The 14782-nt window shown below is 34.0% G+C and overlaps 3 protein-coding genes across 4 annotated transcripts; all 3 read right to left on the reverse strand.

The window, feature by feature from the left end:
* Window positions 259–8471, reverse strand: LOC109354618 (N-alpha-acetyltransferase 35, NatC auxiliary subunit). Of its 2 annotated transcripts, XM_019597239.1 has the most exons (16): window positions 8252–8461; window positions 7850–7917; window positions 7493–7648; window positions 6724–6891; window positions 6120–6270; window positions 5762–5841; window positions 4913–5182; window positions 4696–4839; window positions 3904–4038; window positions 3495–3593; window positions 2959–3012; window positions 2651–2855; window positions 2354–2472; window positions 1985–2053; window positions 1209–1307; window positions 259–664 (listed from the first exon to the last, which is right to left on the reverse strand). In XM_019597239.1, exons 1-16 carry the CDS (start codon window positions 8370–8372, stop codon window positions 425–427), a joined length of 2178 nt encoding a protein of 725 aa, XP_019452784.1. In that variant the 5' UTR covers window positions 8373–8461; the 3' UTR covers window positions 259–424. The 2 variants fall into 2 exon arrangements, 1 of the variants encoding a protein (XP_019452784.1); XR_002108580.1 differs by lacking the exon at window positions 259–664 and having other exon boundaries at window positions 1210–1307; window positions 1985–2073; window positions 8252–8471.
* Window positions 9529–11485, reverse strand: LOC109354629 (receptor-like protein 2). The gene has a single exon (XM_019597255.1). It carries the CDS (start codon window positions 10229–10231, stop codon window positions 9554–9556), a length of 678 nt encoding a protein of 225 aa, XP_019452800.1. The 5' UTR covers window positions 10232–11485; the 3' UTR covers window positions 9529–9553.
* LOC109342658 (probable glycosyltransferase At5g20260) lies at window positions 12108–14175 on the reverse strand. Its single transcript, XM_019580599.1, has 4 exons — window positions 13795–14175; window positions 13572–13723; window positions 13071–13445; window positions 12108–12776 (listed from the first exon to the last, which is right to left on the reverse strand). The coding sequence occupies exons 1-4, from the start codon at window positions 14002–14004 to the stop codon at window positions 12113–12115; spliced, it is 1401 nt and encodes a 466-aa protein (XP_019436144.1). The 5' UTR covers window positions 14005–14175; the 3' UTR covers window positions 12108–12112.

Consider the following 14782-nt stretch of genomic DNA (forward strand, 5'->3'; position numbering starts at 1 on the left):
TGTAATCACCCTTCAGAAATTAAAACCTTTAATACCTTAACGTTTTGGATAAATGCAGCAGACATATACAGTTATGATGTTGACTTTAAAAAGCTTAACACATTGATGTCTATTGTTATAACAATCATGGACACAAATTTAAAAGCTACTTCTATTAGCAGATACACTCTAAAGTCTAAACCATACTCATGATCTTGCTAACATCAACCTAACAATTCAAAAAAATTTGGTTTTTGGGTGCATCCCAGAAAGGAGGGGTTTGAAAGGAATAGCTCTAAAAATACTTTATTTTTCATGTAAAAAAATTACAAATTCAATGTAACATAAGAACCACAAAATTTGTTTCAATACTAATGATACAATTGCTAATGTCACAACTCATTTCCTCCTAACACAACTTTAAAAGTTTGGTTGAAACTTAACATCAAGATCTCTTCACAATAGCAGTAGCAAAGAAAGGATGATGGCAGAAGGTAAAAGAAATATTCAAGGATGGGTCAAGGGCTCCTACACGGCAAATGACATTTAAGGCAATGCTGTTGTGCTCTGCTACTTGCTCTATTCTGCGTAGCTCTGCCATCTTGTCAGGGTCATTTGCAAAACTACTCTTCACCTCTTTCGCTATCCTCTGAGCTTCCTTGAAGTAATCACACATAGCCAGGGTCTGAAGGAGAAACAAACATGTAAATACCCGTCTTCGACAACGACAACTCGATGTTCCTTTAGTTTGATAAAACATTTGCAGTTTTTTTGTTTTCAGTAATAAAAAGGGTAGTAGCCCAGTGCACGAGTCTCCTGCACATCTACTGTCCCACAAAGTGTGTCACTTCATGTGTCACTGCTTGTGATTGGTTAAAAATATATATTTAAATTAAAATTTTAATAATTAATTATTTTTTTGACCAATCACAAACAATGGCACATGGAGTGGCACACTGTTTTGGGACAGCAGATGTCCACCCACTTAGTAAGGTCTAATAAAAGTGGATGTAAAGAGTCTTACCCTACAAGCAGAGACTATTTCTAGGATTTGAACCCACGACCTCGTGATCACTAAGCAACGACCTTAACGTTGAGCAGAGCTCACCCTCTTTTTTGTTTTCATTAATAAGGTAAAATGTTTGTGATTATTAAGCAAAACAAAAAATCAAAGCAATCTTTTTTTCTTAACCCAAGCAGGTACTAACAGTTATTAGAAGAATACTCACTGAGAAGTTAGCATGAACTGTTGATTCCTTGAATGACATGTATGAGACACGATCAGGAAGACAGGCTTTCTGTAGGAGCTCGAATTGCTGAATAAATATCTGGAGAAAAGTCTTTACATGAATTAAGTTGAAAATGAAAAAATTGATTCAAAACACACTTCAGTACTGCCCATTTTTATTGACTTAACCATGCACAAACTTTTCTTGAGCTACATATACATACTATCACCAAAATTAAGAGTTTACTAAACTTTTTGAAGCTTGGTTGTTTCTGGATCTGCATACCATAGAGAAACCTCCAAATGCATTATAGATAATTCATTGAAGGTTTCTTCTTCTGATCCTCAATTAAATTTCAGTATCCATATTTTAATAGTGTTGGGCGTAAAATTTAACTAAATAAATTCCTTAATTCCAGCAACAAAAATGTAGTCATGAGGAGTATGAAACAATAAGTCACTATCCCATGTTTGGCCGATGATTCCTTCATTGCAAAAGACCAAAAAAAGTTTAGAGCCCGTTTGAAAACTCAATCCAACACTAATAATGTAAACATTGAAAACATTCAACAGTGATGTTTATGATATTAAATATTAACCCCTCCTTTGAATAACATTTAAAAATAATCTTTTTGAACATTATGAGTTCAACACTTAATCTGTACACAATAAAGATTCAGTGCTGAGATTTAGTTTTCCCAAACACATCCTTGACAATGTTTTAACTAAGCTTTTAATATATGTGAAAATTGTATTTAGAAAAACAGAAAGCCTTACCTCATGTTCTGTACTGAACGGGCTTTGTGGTGGAACAACCTTGTGCTCATTCCTCAAAGCAGCGAACATCTAGAAAAGTAATCAAGATGCTGTCGCATGTAAGTTCGCTAAATTGAATTAAGTGACAACAGGAAAAAAATCAAAGTTAAAGTAAATACACATATACACATAATCAATATGGCCATGTTAATTTGGCAGAAAAAGACTTCTCAAGTTGGCAAAATAGAATTTTCAGTTTTCACCTACAGACTAGTATGTCCAAGAACTTACAGACCCGAGAGGAAAATTTCCAACTACACATATCTAAAACCACACTTCCAAGAAGAAATTGTTGAAGACATAATTATTCAGAAAAATAAGCATTATTACCATGCTTAACCCTTCAGCTAGATACATTTGGCTCTGAAGAAACAAGACAGCTGCTGGGATCTGATAATCCATTCCTGCATCCTTCGAAGAATCCTTTTTTTTCTTTGCCTTCTTTTTAGCTGATCAACATGAAGCTTAGTTACATATTGAAGTCAGAGCCGATGTAAGCTTATTCTTCTGACAACTAAATACACAATTACAAGCATACTGATGGTAAACATAGAACAAAGCATTTTCTCACACAAATGAATCACCATTCTCAATAAGAACTCGGATTAAATACAGTGTGTTACATACCTGCACCAATGCTCATTGCCATCCTGAGATTTTTTTTCTCGCAAAGCTTGATCAACACAACATATATATACCAGTATACCATGCAATAATCATGTGCAGTATAAAGTTCCAACTCAAATCCCAAAATGAGAAATCGAGAAGCTATCCAGTAAGTTTGCTCTTCAACCCATGCGAGAGTATGTTGGAATATTTTGAAACATACATTCTGCCAGAACAGAGCAATATTATAAATTAGCATATGGATTAATGTTTAGTGATAACGGCTAATAGACAATCAACCAATTTATGATATTGGTAAATAAACAAACCTCAGTTCCTGGACTATTTGAAGCTTCTATGAACTCCTTAAATGCCAGCTCCAGCTGTACAGCGGAATGCAAGAATGTATCAATAAATTCGGTTTATATGAATTTCTAAAAGTCATAAAATATATAAATTCATATTAACCACATAAGTTCAATCCCACAGCGAATACTGAAATGCCTCAACCATTTCATTTCTTCCCCTACACCCAATTTCTGCTATATATATATATATATATATATATATATATATATATATATATATATATAGAGAGAGAGAGAGAGAGAGAGAGAATGTGTGTAGCAACTCATAAGAAACAGGGGGGGGACAAAATACTACAATCAGCATTGAATGTAGCAAATTTTGAGGGCAACTTGTTATAAAAACATATTTGCCAATCCATTTCTGATTTCTGGGTCTTGTACTGAGACTATATTAATCACTAATAAGAGGAAAAAACAACTCCCAAACTTAAATCCTAAAGAAAAAGGGGGGTGCGGGAAGTTCATAGTACACAATGGAAAACAAGCTAAGGACACACCTGCACAGAGGTGACACGCCAGTCTTGTAACATTTTCCCCAGCTTACGCCTTTGCCATGCAGCATTTGTACAAAGAATTTTGAGTAAATTTATCACTAACTGCATATGTAATGTTGTACAGATTAAACAAAGTGGCCAATGCAATAAACCTTACAACTTGTATCACCCTTTTTATGGGAAATAATTTATACTTGAATTATACTGTGATCGAGTCAGAAAATCAACATTAATTAAAAATCTAAACAAAATAAAACAGAAGCAATGTTGAGCCATGGTAATATCAATTAACTAAAAGAAAATGATAGTCATCATGAAAAGCACATATCTATAAGTGCTCAGGAACAAAGAATGAAAGGACTTGTATAGACTGTCAATGGTATGGCAAACAGATCGGCTATAATTTCATTACCTGTCCCAGTTGCACCATAAATTGATTTTTCTGAATGTCATGATTCTTTGTGCCTTCAGGTAATCCAGCAGCTTTAGTAATTACAGAAAAAATAGGATCCCGCCCATACAGTTTCCCGTCTTGGACTAGAAGAAGCTGATAACAAGTTTTAAGGGTTGAGCTTGGAGAAGAGAGTTCAAAACAATAGTAGTAAGTAAAATTGTGGTTTCATGCATATCCAGTAACAGGCAAGGATATAGTGGAGTAATGGACCAAAAACATAGAGATGCATCAAGTCATCAGCAAGCCAATGAACAAGTTCTGCTAAAGTGCATGTGTTACGGGAAAGCAGGTGCTCAGCCATGAGTAGTAGTTCCTTTAATACTTTGATTCATAGGTATAATATAAGCATGGCTAGTGATGGCTACTCTAATGCTTTGTCTCAAATCGTAAAAACAGTGAAATATATATTATAGTATGTAGTGATATTGTAAAAACGTAAGTTTATGAGTAATACAGGCTTGTAATTACTACCCAATGTAAAATAACATATAATGAAGAAAAATTGTAAAATATTACTTCAACAGTCAACACATTAAGTGAAGTACAAGGAAAAAATTAATGTTCATAAAAGATAACATATATTTCTCTTCCTAGCTGTCTCCTAGGAAGACAGTTGGGAAAAATCTATTTGACAAACATCTAAATTAAATTGTTCGTCTATACAGAAGAATCACTTAAGTAGCTAATAGTAAGACAATAAAGAGACAGCTCATCAAATGAAGAAGAAATAAAGAATCCATGAAGATCCACCTGAAGATGAGCTCTAGAAACCAAATCAGGTTGAGATTTCTGGAATTTAACCACAAAAAGAAAAGCAGCCTCCAATGACGGGTCCAATGAATAGGAACATATAATGTCAAGATCTTGAAGAAGTTTCATATAATAGTCAAGAGCCTGGGAGATATAAAAAATAAACATTATAATAATGGAAGTTTTATGCATTAAAAGTGACACTCTAATGAGTTACCTTTTCCCAACAAAGAATCTTGATTGCTCGTGGCGGTGTCGGAGCTGATAATCTAGAGTTTAAACTAGCGTCAAATCCAATTGGTTGACAACCAGATGCAGTTGTGTTGTCTATGTTTTGCTTAGACATTTCCTGGGCACTAGCTCTAAGAAACTCCGAAGATTTTCGAATGTGATCAATCTCTACGATGCAGGAAGCTACGTGTTTTCTAGCCAACTCCAAACCTCTTCCTTGGGGTCGTTTCATAGACATCAAAAGATGGTAAAAATGCTACAAGAAACCCAAAATGTGGCAAAAATCAGTTAACGCAAGCTTGCTTAGTTGACAACAAAGAGTTGAAATAGCAATGGATGCTAAATGTTCACAAGATGGAAGCACAAATACACTAAATAAACAACAAATAACATTACAGTTGGGAAAAGGTATTAGGATAAGTCTAGTTGGAGCCTCAGGTAGTGAGCAGAGATCATATGTTCAAACCTCCATGCCACCATTGTGACACAGAAAAAAAATTGTGACAAAATAATAATGAAAGGGTACTGAAAGTTCCAGTTATAGGTACCCCAGTTCTAAAGTCGAACAGTGGATATTAGCATTAGGAATAGGACATCCTCAACTTTCTTACTTGAAACTTAAAACTAATCTAATCAAGTAAAGTTGAACGCCTATATACTAATTTTAGAGTCTTTATCACCTCATCTTTGATGTGTGTGGATTAAGTACATATATTGCGAAGGTATGCTTATTAACAAAGAAACACAACTTATGTTTAATGCATAAGTAAACTATGCATGAGAGTAGTTCTGTATTATTTGCATAACTTAGAAGAGAATAAACATAGGATAAAACCTTACGAAAACGTAATCGGCATAACAGCGCTTTACAGTAGCCTTCTTCCAGATCAGGATTACTTTGAAGTGTCTCAATATCTGCAACCAAATAGCCCACAGCTCAATTAAAAGCTTAAACATATGTTGCACCCTTTTAGAAAATTTTTGCAGGTCCAGGTGTTATGGGATTGCCTATGCTATCCAACCCCAGACTCCCTATTTCGATTTTTTTTGGAGTACTTCATGAGATAGCAAAGCAAAATTACAAGAGCAAATTAAGAAATGATCAAAACCATTGAACCTTATGACAATAGTATAATATGAACCGCCCAACATAAATAATAATGCTCCAGTTTCAACTTTCAACAAGCAATTACCTTCTGATACTCTTCTTTTTGATGATGAAACCTTACAAGCACGCAATTGGCGAGATATTGTTTCCTCAACTGCATTTAGCATTGATAAACACCTTTCATCTCTATCTTCACTCAAAGGAAGGTCATATGTCATGGTAAATAGATCCTCTTCCTGACACATAAATATCACCATTTTTTAACAGAAAAATAAGGAAATGCTCTGAAAGAATATGATCTCATAATGAAAGGAAAAATAAGTATAGCCATATGTTAGGAGTTGGGAAATCAAATAATTATTGCCACATATCTGTAAGTCATTCATTCAGAGGAAGGCTGCATGTAACTATAAACTAGTAATCCTCTTGTGGCCAAAATAAATATCATAAAGTCTAATTCAGAAAGTGAGATCCAAATCATACATAATGGACATAAAGAATTTTAACATTCCATTCCAATCTTTTCTTCCAAAAGTAATTTAGTGAACGACACCAAAACAATAAATAATCACATTGTTCCAAAAGAAGAAAAACTATTAGTCATTTGACCCAATCAAAGAATTTAAAATTTCCGATCAGGTAACAGAACCAAAAGGAAAATACAAAAAAGAGCTGTAGAAATACTTTACTTCATGTGTACGTGTATCTGAGACAACAGAAAGAACTGCATTGCAGGTTGCACGAGTGACTTTACAGTATGAGTGCAACAGAGCATGTGATGATGTCCTTTCAGGCTGTAGGAGATAGAGGCAAGAATAGACAGTTTGTGCCAATGAATGACCCGTGTGCCATGTTGCCTGCCATGTCAAATGAAAACTAAAATAACTTGAAGGAAAACATATAACTACAACTTGTGCAGCACGGACAAAGATATTGAACACAAACAAATGTTACTGTTTGCATAATTTTAATGATTAAATTTACACAATTCTAATTTTCTGTTTGACTAAAATTTATGTTTGGTGGGGGGGGGGGGACAAGTTTGTTGAAACAAATATAGATGTATTAAAATAGAGAATATTTTTAAATAAAAAAAAGACAGCTTAGTGCACAAGAGTCCCACCTAGTGAGGGTAGATGTATGCAGCCTTACCCTATTTCTATGATTTGACCTCATGACCTCCAGGTCACAAGACAAGCAACCCTAAGGTTGCACAGAGGCCATACTCTAAAATAGAGAATAAATTATGCAAAAAATAAATGGAGAGCATATAATATCAAGATGGCATTTTTATCAGCCTCATCGGTATTTCTGTATGCATTAGAGAGAGAGAGATTTCAGTCTTGGAAATGATTCTAAGAAAGCGTAGCTATGCTTATAACCATAAAAGGTAAACAAGATGGCAATATCAACATGCACATAATATCAAGATGGCAAAGTGAACGTAAATGAAAATACCTCGCATGCTAATAGATGGTCCATGATGTCAATTGTGCAGAGAACATCAGTAGTTTTATCAGCACTAATAGGAACTGGAGCAGCACCATTCTCAATGGCTTCATCAAGAGAGTAGTATGTAGAAACAATACCCGAATCCATCTTTGGGTCCATTATCTAATAAAGTAACAACTACAAGTTAAGCATACACAGTACAAAAGACTCAGACAACAGCTTCTCCAAACAAAGAGATATATATACAGAACATTTCTTCTGCAGAAAGGCAAGCCCGCTATCTTGTAGCCGATTCTCTCGAATGCAGGTTAAAAGAAAACAAAAGCCCTCACTGAAACTGTATTGGGCAAGATAAAAGAATACCTCTACAGCTGACATCGCAGCGAAGAGATTAAAATTATCTCCATGAATAAGCTCTCCCTCTTGAAGATCTGTAACCAAGAAAACACAAAAAAAGAAGGTAAAGTGGCAATTCAACAAGACAAGTTGGTTCAAAAAAACATCTCTAATCAATCACAGCATCATTGCAAAAATATACAACAGAAATATCCAGTTTAATATAACACAATCTTGCTTGTTATTATTATTATCGTTAATTTATAGGAACGTTTATGTGGTGACCAAGTTAAATAAATAAATAAATAAAGTATTGAAGAAATGTAAATTGTAATGAGCATTCAGAAGCAGAAGCAATAAGCATTAGATAGAATATTAAAATAATAATAAGAATTAAAATAAAAAAGAAAGAACAAGAAAAGGAAGGACCTTGTGAAGCGGCTTTGATGAGGGGAGAAAGGTCAGCCCAAACGGAGTTATCACCGGAGGGAATGGAGTTAGGTTTAGGGACGGCGGTGGCAGTGGTGGTGGCGGTGTGATCCTCCGCCATAGGTTCCTCCGTGTAGGGTTGGGTTTTTATTTGCAAAGGCGGAGCAACAGTAACAGGTTAAGGACATATGAATGAAAGGGTTTAGGGTATCAACACCCTATATCACATGGATCATGGATCCGAATCATTTCCATTTTCTTCTCTTTTCCACTTTTTATCTAACTATTCATTCCAAATTTTATTCATTCAAAAACTAAAAATATATATCACTTAAATTAATTATTTTAGTATTTTCTTTATCATTAATTTTTAAACCATAATAAAGTATCTCCTCATATATTAGGAGATCAATTATATTATTCAATCATTAAAAGTATGACATGTGTAATGTTTTGTGTAGTTTTAAAAATAATTTTTTGTAGAAAATGATTAAACATAATACAATCATAATTTTAGTGGCTCTAGAGATACTTTATTCTCTTTTTAGATATTTTAGTTATTGAAAGTAAAATATATTCTCGTACCAATAAATAATTTATCTCCCCTCCGGACCTCCGGTCAGTATGACATGTGTATTGTTTTGATTAGTTTTAAAAATATTTTTATAGAAAATGATTAAATATGACATTTGTCATGATAGTGGTTAGAGAAAATAATTTATCTCATTATATCATGAGATATTTTATTCTCTTAGTTATTATCAATTTAATACATATAAAAATTTATCTTAAAATATCTCTATTGAAAAATACAAATTTCATTCTTTTTTGAATTTTATATATTATTTTATAATTTATTCCACCAAATAATATTTGATTCTTCTTCACGGTCAATTTTATATTTATATTTCATCTACTTTTTATTCTTCTTTATATACATGTTTATTGAATGATGTTACATCCACTTAATAAATCAGCCTAAAATTCCATGTGATTATAACAAATGAAACATGTTAGCTTTATCTTATTAGAAGAAGACGCATGTCATTTTCTTATAATTAGCTTTTCAAGGTAGTTTGTTATGAGAATATATATTTTGAGAGGAAAAAATGGATATACAAGCTTTTGCCTCAGAAAACATTTTAATTTCTCAACACATTTACCCAATAAAAAATCACTTCTTATTCTTTATCCACTAGGATAGCAATAATTAACATTATCCTAGTCTCCTCGATATTAATTTTTAAATTATATATGTCACTTTCTTGTGAGTAGAATATTGTCGGCACTATTTATGTTCCTCTAAGCTATACAAAAAAAAAAAGACGTGCATGGAAATGTTCTTGAGCCAAAGTCTGGGTTGAAGTAAATTATAGCTATGACACTTAAAAATGCAACAACAAAACTTGCAGCAAAACTCCACAGAAAGTTGTCTTTGAAGTTACTTTCTTCTTCTTCTGTAGCAGTACCAAAGGTACAAGATTCTAGTGGAGATCCACAAAGTAGAGGATTCCCTTCATAACTACTTGGTCCAAAAGTTGCAAATTGATATTTACTCTCAGGGGTTATACCAGATAGATTATTATGAGCCACAGAGAATAATGCTAAGCTGTATAGTTCTACCAACTTAGAAGGAATATGACCACTTAATCTGTTGTAGGAAATATCTAAGCTTTCCACATCCTTAAGGTTGGAAAATGATTCTGGGATAGACCCAGTTAAGTGATTGTTTGATATGTTTAAGGTATGGATACTGCTAAGGTATCCAATTTGTGGAGGGATTGAACCTGTTAACATGTTGCATGATATGTCTATTCCAGACATGTAATACAAGATATTTCCCTTGTATGATTCTGACCTCCTTTTTGACATGAACTCCACTTCTTGTTCCTCGTCCGAGACAAGGCCTCGGATATCGATGCCTTCATCTATATGAATTAGGTTGTCGGATGTGTACTCGGGGAATTTAATAGGCACCATTATGAAAATATTCCCCAAATAGGATGTTATCTAGTGGATCCAATAGTCCTGGTGATACAACATTCAAGCATGAAGGTATCTTTCCTGAAAGGTTATTGTGAGAAAGATCTAATATGCTTATGTGCCTTAGCCGACATATGGCAATGGGAATGGAACCTTTAAGGTAGTTACCCTTTAGAAGGAGAACCCTCAAGTTTGAAAAGGTGTCAATCCAACTAGGAATTTCACCCGAAAATCTGTTATTCATCAAATCCAAACTCAACAACAAGGAAGAGTTGGCTAGAGCAATAGGCATTGGTCCTAAGAACTGATTACCTTGCAAATGCAAGTACCTCAGATTTAACAAGCCAAAACAACTTGGCAAAGTGCCTGTGAAATTGTTTTTGGACAGGTCTAAATATGTGAGCCTATTTAATTTGCAGAGTTCTAGAGGTACAGCACTTTGAAATGAATTCTGGGACAAGACCAAAGAAGTCAATTGCTGATAGCTTCCAATCCAACCAGGCAGTTCTCCATTCAGATGATTGTTGCTCAAGTCTAATACTCTCAACAGAGAACTATTCATGAACACATCCGAGATCTCTCCGGTGAAGTGATTGTTGTCCAGGCGCAGAAATCGTAGAAGCCCCAAGTTGGCTTTTGTTGATAATATAGGGCCAGACAAGTTATTGTTAGATAACTTGAGAAACTCCAATGACTTACCAACTATGACCAACTCTTTTGGAATTTGGCCAAACAAATTGTTTGTTGACAAGTCTAATATCATAAGCAGACCCATATGTCCCATTGAAGCTGGGATGATACCTTCCAATGCAGATTTCGACATGTTCAAGACCCTTAAATTTGGATAGACAAAACCAATGCAATGAGGAATGTCACTTTTAATAGGATTGTGAGAGACATCCAAGGTATTCATATCTATATATCTTGAGGTACAATTGAGTTCAAGGGGACCAGTCAAGTAGTTGTTGCCAAGACCAACAAATTCTAGTCTTGTGTTATTCTTAAGTAGCCAGTTCGGAAACCTGTCTACGATACCATTATAGCTTAGATCGATTACTCTTAAGTCATTTTGATATAAGAGAAAACTAGGAATATCTTTAGCGAGTTCGTTGAGTGTGCAATTTGATAAACGCAAGACCTTTAAATGGAATGAAGGGATAAAGGGTGGATTCTCTGTTTCAACCTTTAACTGAGAGTTATAGCTAAAAAGGTCAAATACTTCAAGGTTGAAGTGATTGGCAAGTGAACTAAAGTGAAACATATTGTAGTGAATTGAGACTAGATAGAAGCAAGGAAGGGAAAACTCCTTGGAAACTATTATGTGCAACATCGAATACACGAAGAGAGGTCAGGTTTTTGAGACAGAATGGAAGTTGTCCTGGTAACTTGTTGTGGCTAAGATCCAAGTCTTGAAGATTCTTTAGCTTACATATACTTCCTGCATTTACAAATTTTGTGATGTTTATACTTTATCATAGAATGCTTCCTATTAGCATTAAAAGCTTCAATAAATTCCAAGCTTAATTTAACAAGGACTAACTCAAATCAGAATTGTATATTATTCATATTCAAATTAAGGATACTTGTGCACCAACTAACTAGATGAAGTGAAGTACAACATTGTAATCCATCTCTTATATTCTCCCCAATTGGGAATTTAGGCCCCATAGTAACTTACAATTATTAACTTAATCAATTGAATCTATAATACTTACATGACATAATTACCTTCAAAATCAGATCAGGATTATCATCTAATGAGGTTTGAAAGATTAAATGTAAATTAAAAACTATCTTGACTTTATAAGCAAAAAGACTATTTCAAAATATAAAACAATAATAGAAAAACAAGAACCTTTTTTTGGTAGAATCAACCCTTTATTGTGAATTTGTCAACTTGAAGTTGAGTCTTCTAAGCCAAAGAGAGTGAAGTATCATGTGCATCACATCAAATGGCTTAGTTGGCCTATTTATTATAAAATGCCTTCTAACTCTTAACACATTCATGTGTAATTTCAAGTACTCATTCCTTGAAACACTTTGTAATATACTCTTTATTTCTGTTATTTTTGCAACAGGAATTTCTAAGGAAAATTGATTCCAATTCAGCACATCACTAAAAGGCAAATAATAGTTAGCAGAAATTATTACAGGAACACACCCTGCATGAATTGATTCCACAATTCTAGGACTAGCCACTTCATACCCACTTGGGCACAAACAAAATTTGCTTAGACCCATTACTTTGGTATAATTTTGTCCCTTTGGAAGGTACTCATGAACTTGGATTTCACTATCTTTGTCCTTCCAATGATCCATCAAAAGTTTTCTAATGTTACCATGAGGCCCACCAGCAAAGAAGGCTAAAATGGTGCGATTCATTGGGCTTTGGCCCAAATTTGGTGGGCCTAGTTTTCCAAAAGGCAAGTACACTTCAGGGATAGACACGTCCCTTTTGGGCTGAAATCCTTCTGAAGTGTTGGCATTGCATAAAAGTCTAGTGAAGTTCATGAAGAGTTGTGGGTTGCATTCATAAAAAGACCCAAAAAGAGAAACCAAAGTCCAGAATCAAAGGCAGCATATGAACTATGAATCATAAAGTAAAAGCATTTGATCATTAGATTTTAATTCACGAGAATAAAGTATCTCCTAATATAAGGAGATAAATTATCTTCTTGCAGTCACTAAAATTATAACATGTATTATATTTAATTATTTTTTAAAAATATTTCTAAAACTAAATAAAATATTAGACATGTCAAATATGAAGTTCAATTATTTGTCCACATTCACATTATGTTGTAGAAAACATTAACAACAATAAAGAAGTAAGAAAGGTACCCAATCATGGCATGAAAGAAGGAAATGATCAGCACCATTGGTTTTGTTCCAATAAGGATACTTATGTGCAATAACACCAACATAATCCTCCACCAAACATTGAAGACGGTCACGGTAATAGTCCTTTTTGGACATGATGGGTTCATAAACATAGCGAACCACATTAGCAACACTAATGGGAAGGTAAAAGACATGTGCCTCATTAGGGTGCCTTGCTTTGAAGGGATTGTTCCCTATACTATTCTCCATTTCATCAATGAATTGACCTTCAATTGCGTATATATTGTTTAATGGCCCATCATGCACTATTGGTTTCTCTCCTTCTTCGTATACCCACACCTTGAATCTCTTCACCATCTCAATGTGGCTCCTGCATGCATGTTTTGTTATTATATTATACAAAAAAGATAACTTTTGATTCATTATATAGACACATTTATCGTGCGAAAGTTAAGATGGTGAAGTTATTACTTCAGCATCATTCTAAGTACTTAACTGGTGAAAAGCATGTGGGTTTCTGTAAATGGACCCTTTGGGGATAAAGTATTCTGGTTTCTCTGAAGTGTAGTTCATTGATCGAATAGCTTCTCGAATTGAAGCTCGTGCTTCTGCTAAACCTTCTTCAACTCTATCCAACCTAGTCATTTTCTGCACGCAACAATATTATCAACAAAAAAATGTTAGTAAAGTTGGGTCTAAGCTTAATAAATTTTGCTCACTTTAATTCTCATGTTTGGTTGATGAGGTTGTTGTACTTGTACTTGTGTTGTCGTGATGTTTTTGTCATTTATGGTAGAAAGGGAGAGAGGAAAAACGAAGAGGGAAAAATGGTTTCCTTTAAAGGGAGTGATGAAGAATATGAGGAGAAGAATAAGGAAGAATAATAATGGGAGAAATAGAGAAACTGTGTTGCATGGAGTGATATTCATGTTGCAGTTTCAGAAATGGAATGAATATTATTTGCCTTCATTCATCAAATACCATAGTAGCTATATAATGGTTTATACCTTGTACTCAATGAGCAATAATCTAACATCATGTGAACATGTTCAAGAAGTTGCACGCATACGTTAACCTTATTCCATTGTCTTCTATCAAACTTTTACACCATTTGTGTTTACTTGCAGTTTAAGGCATATATAGTGTTAACACATCAAATTTAAAACTACTCCAAAGCTTCTTATCCTATATAGGAAGATATTTATGTTGTTGTAATACTGATATACTAAGAATGGGTGAATAGTTAATGATCTCTTTTTCCGTAAATTCAAGAGTTAAAGTGCAGCGGAAAATATATGCAGAAAATTAATAAGTAAAATCAAAGAGATAAGGGAGAAGAGAGTACACAAGGATTTTATAGTGATTCACTTTCTTGTCCACCGAAGGTTACGTTCGGTACTCTTGCAGCACAATAGATTTTTCCACTAAAGATTATGAGTTGCAATTACAATATTTCACCCCGAGATTTCTATCTACCTTACACACTCATTAATCTCCTTTCTTATCACACCTCGTGAAAGAAAGTATTCTGCAGTAATAATGAAGAATGTATAACAATGGCAGAATTACAAGTATGAAAGTGATACTTGTTGCAACAAGTGTAGAAAACAACTGTCAATATCTAATATATGTTGTGTGTTGTGATTGTGAGTTTCAATGCCTTTATATAGGCTTTCCAATCAACCAAAATGTTTATTTGAAAGGTAG

The sequence above is a fragment of the Lupinus angustifolius genome, chromosome LG01 (assembly GCF_001865875.1).
Source record: "Lupinus angustifolius cultivar Tanjil chromosome LG01, LupAngTanjil_v1.0, whole genome shotgun sequence".
Lineage (NCBI taxonomy): Eukaryota > Viridiplantae > Streptophyta > Magnoliopsida > Fabales > Fabaceae > Lupinus > Lupinus angustifolius.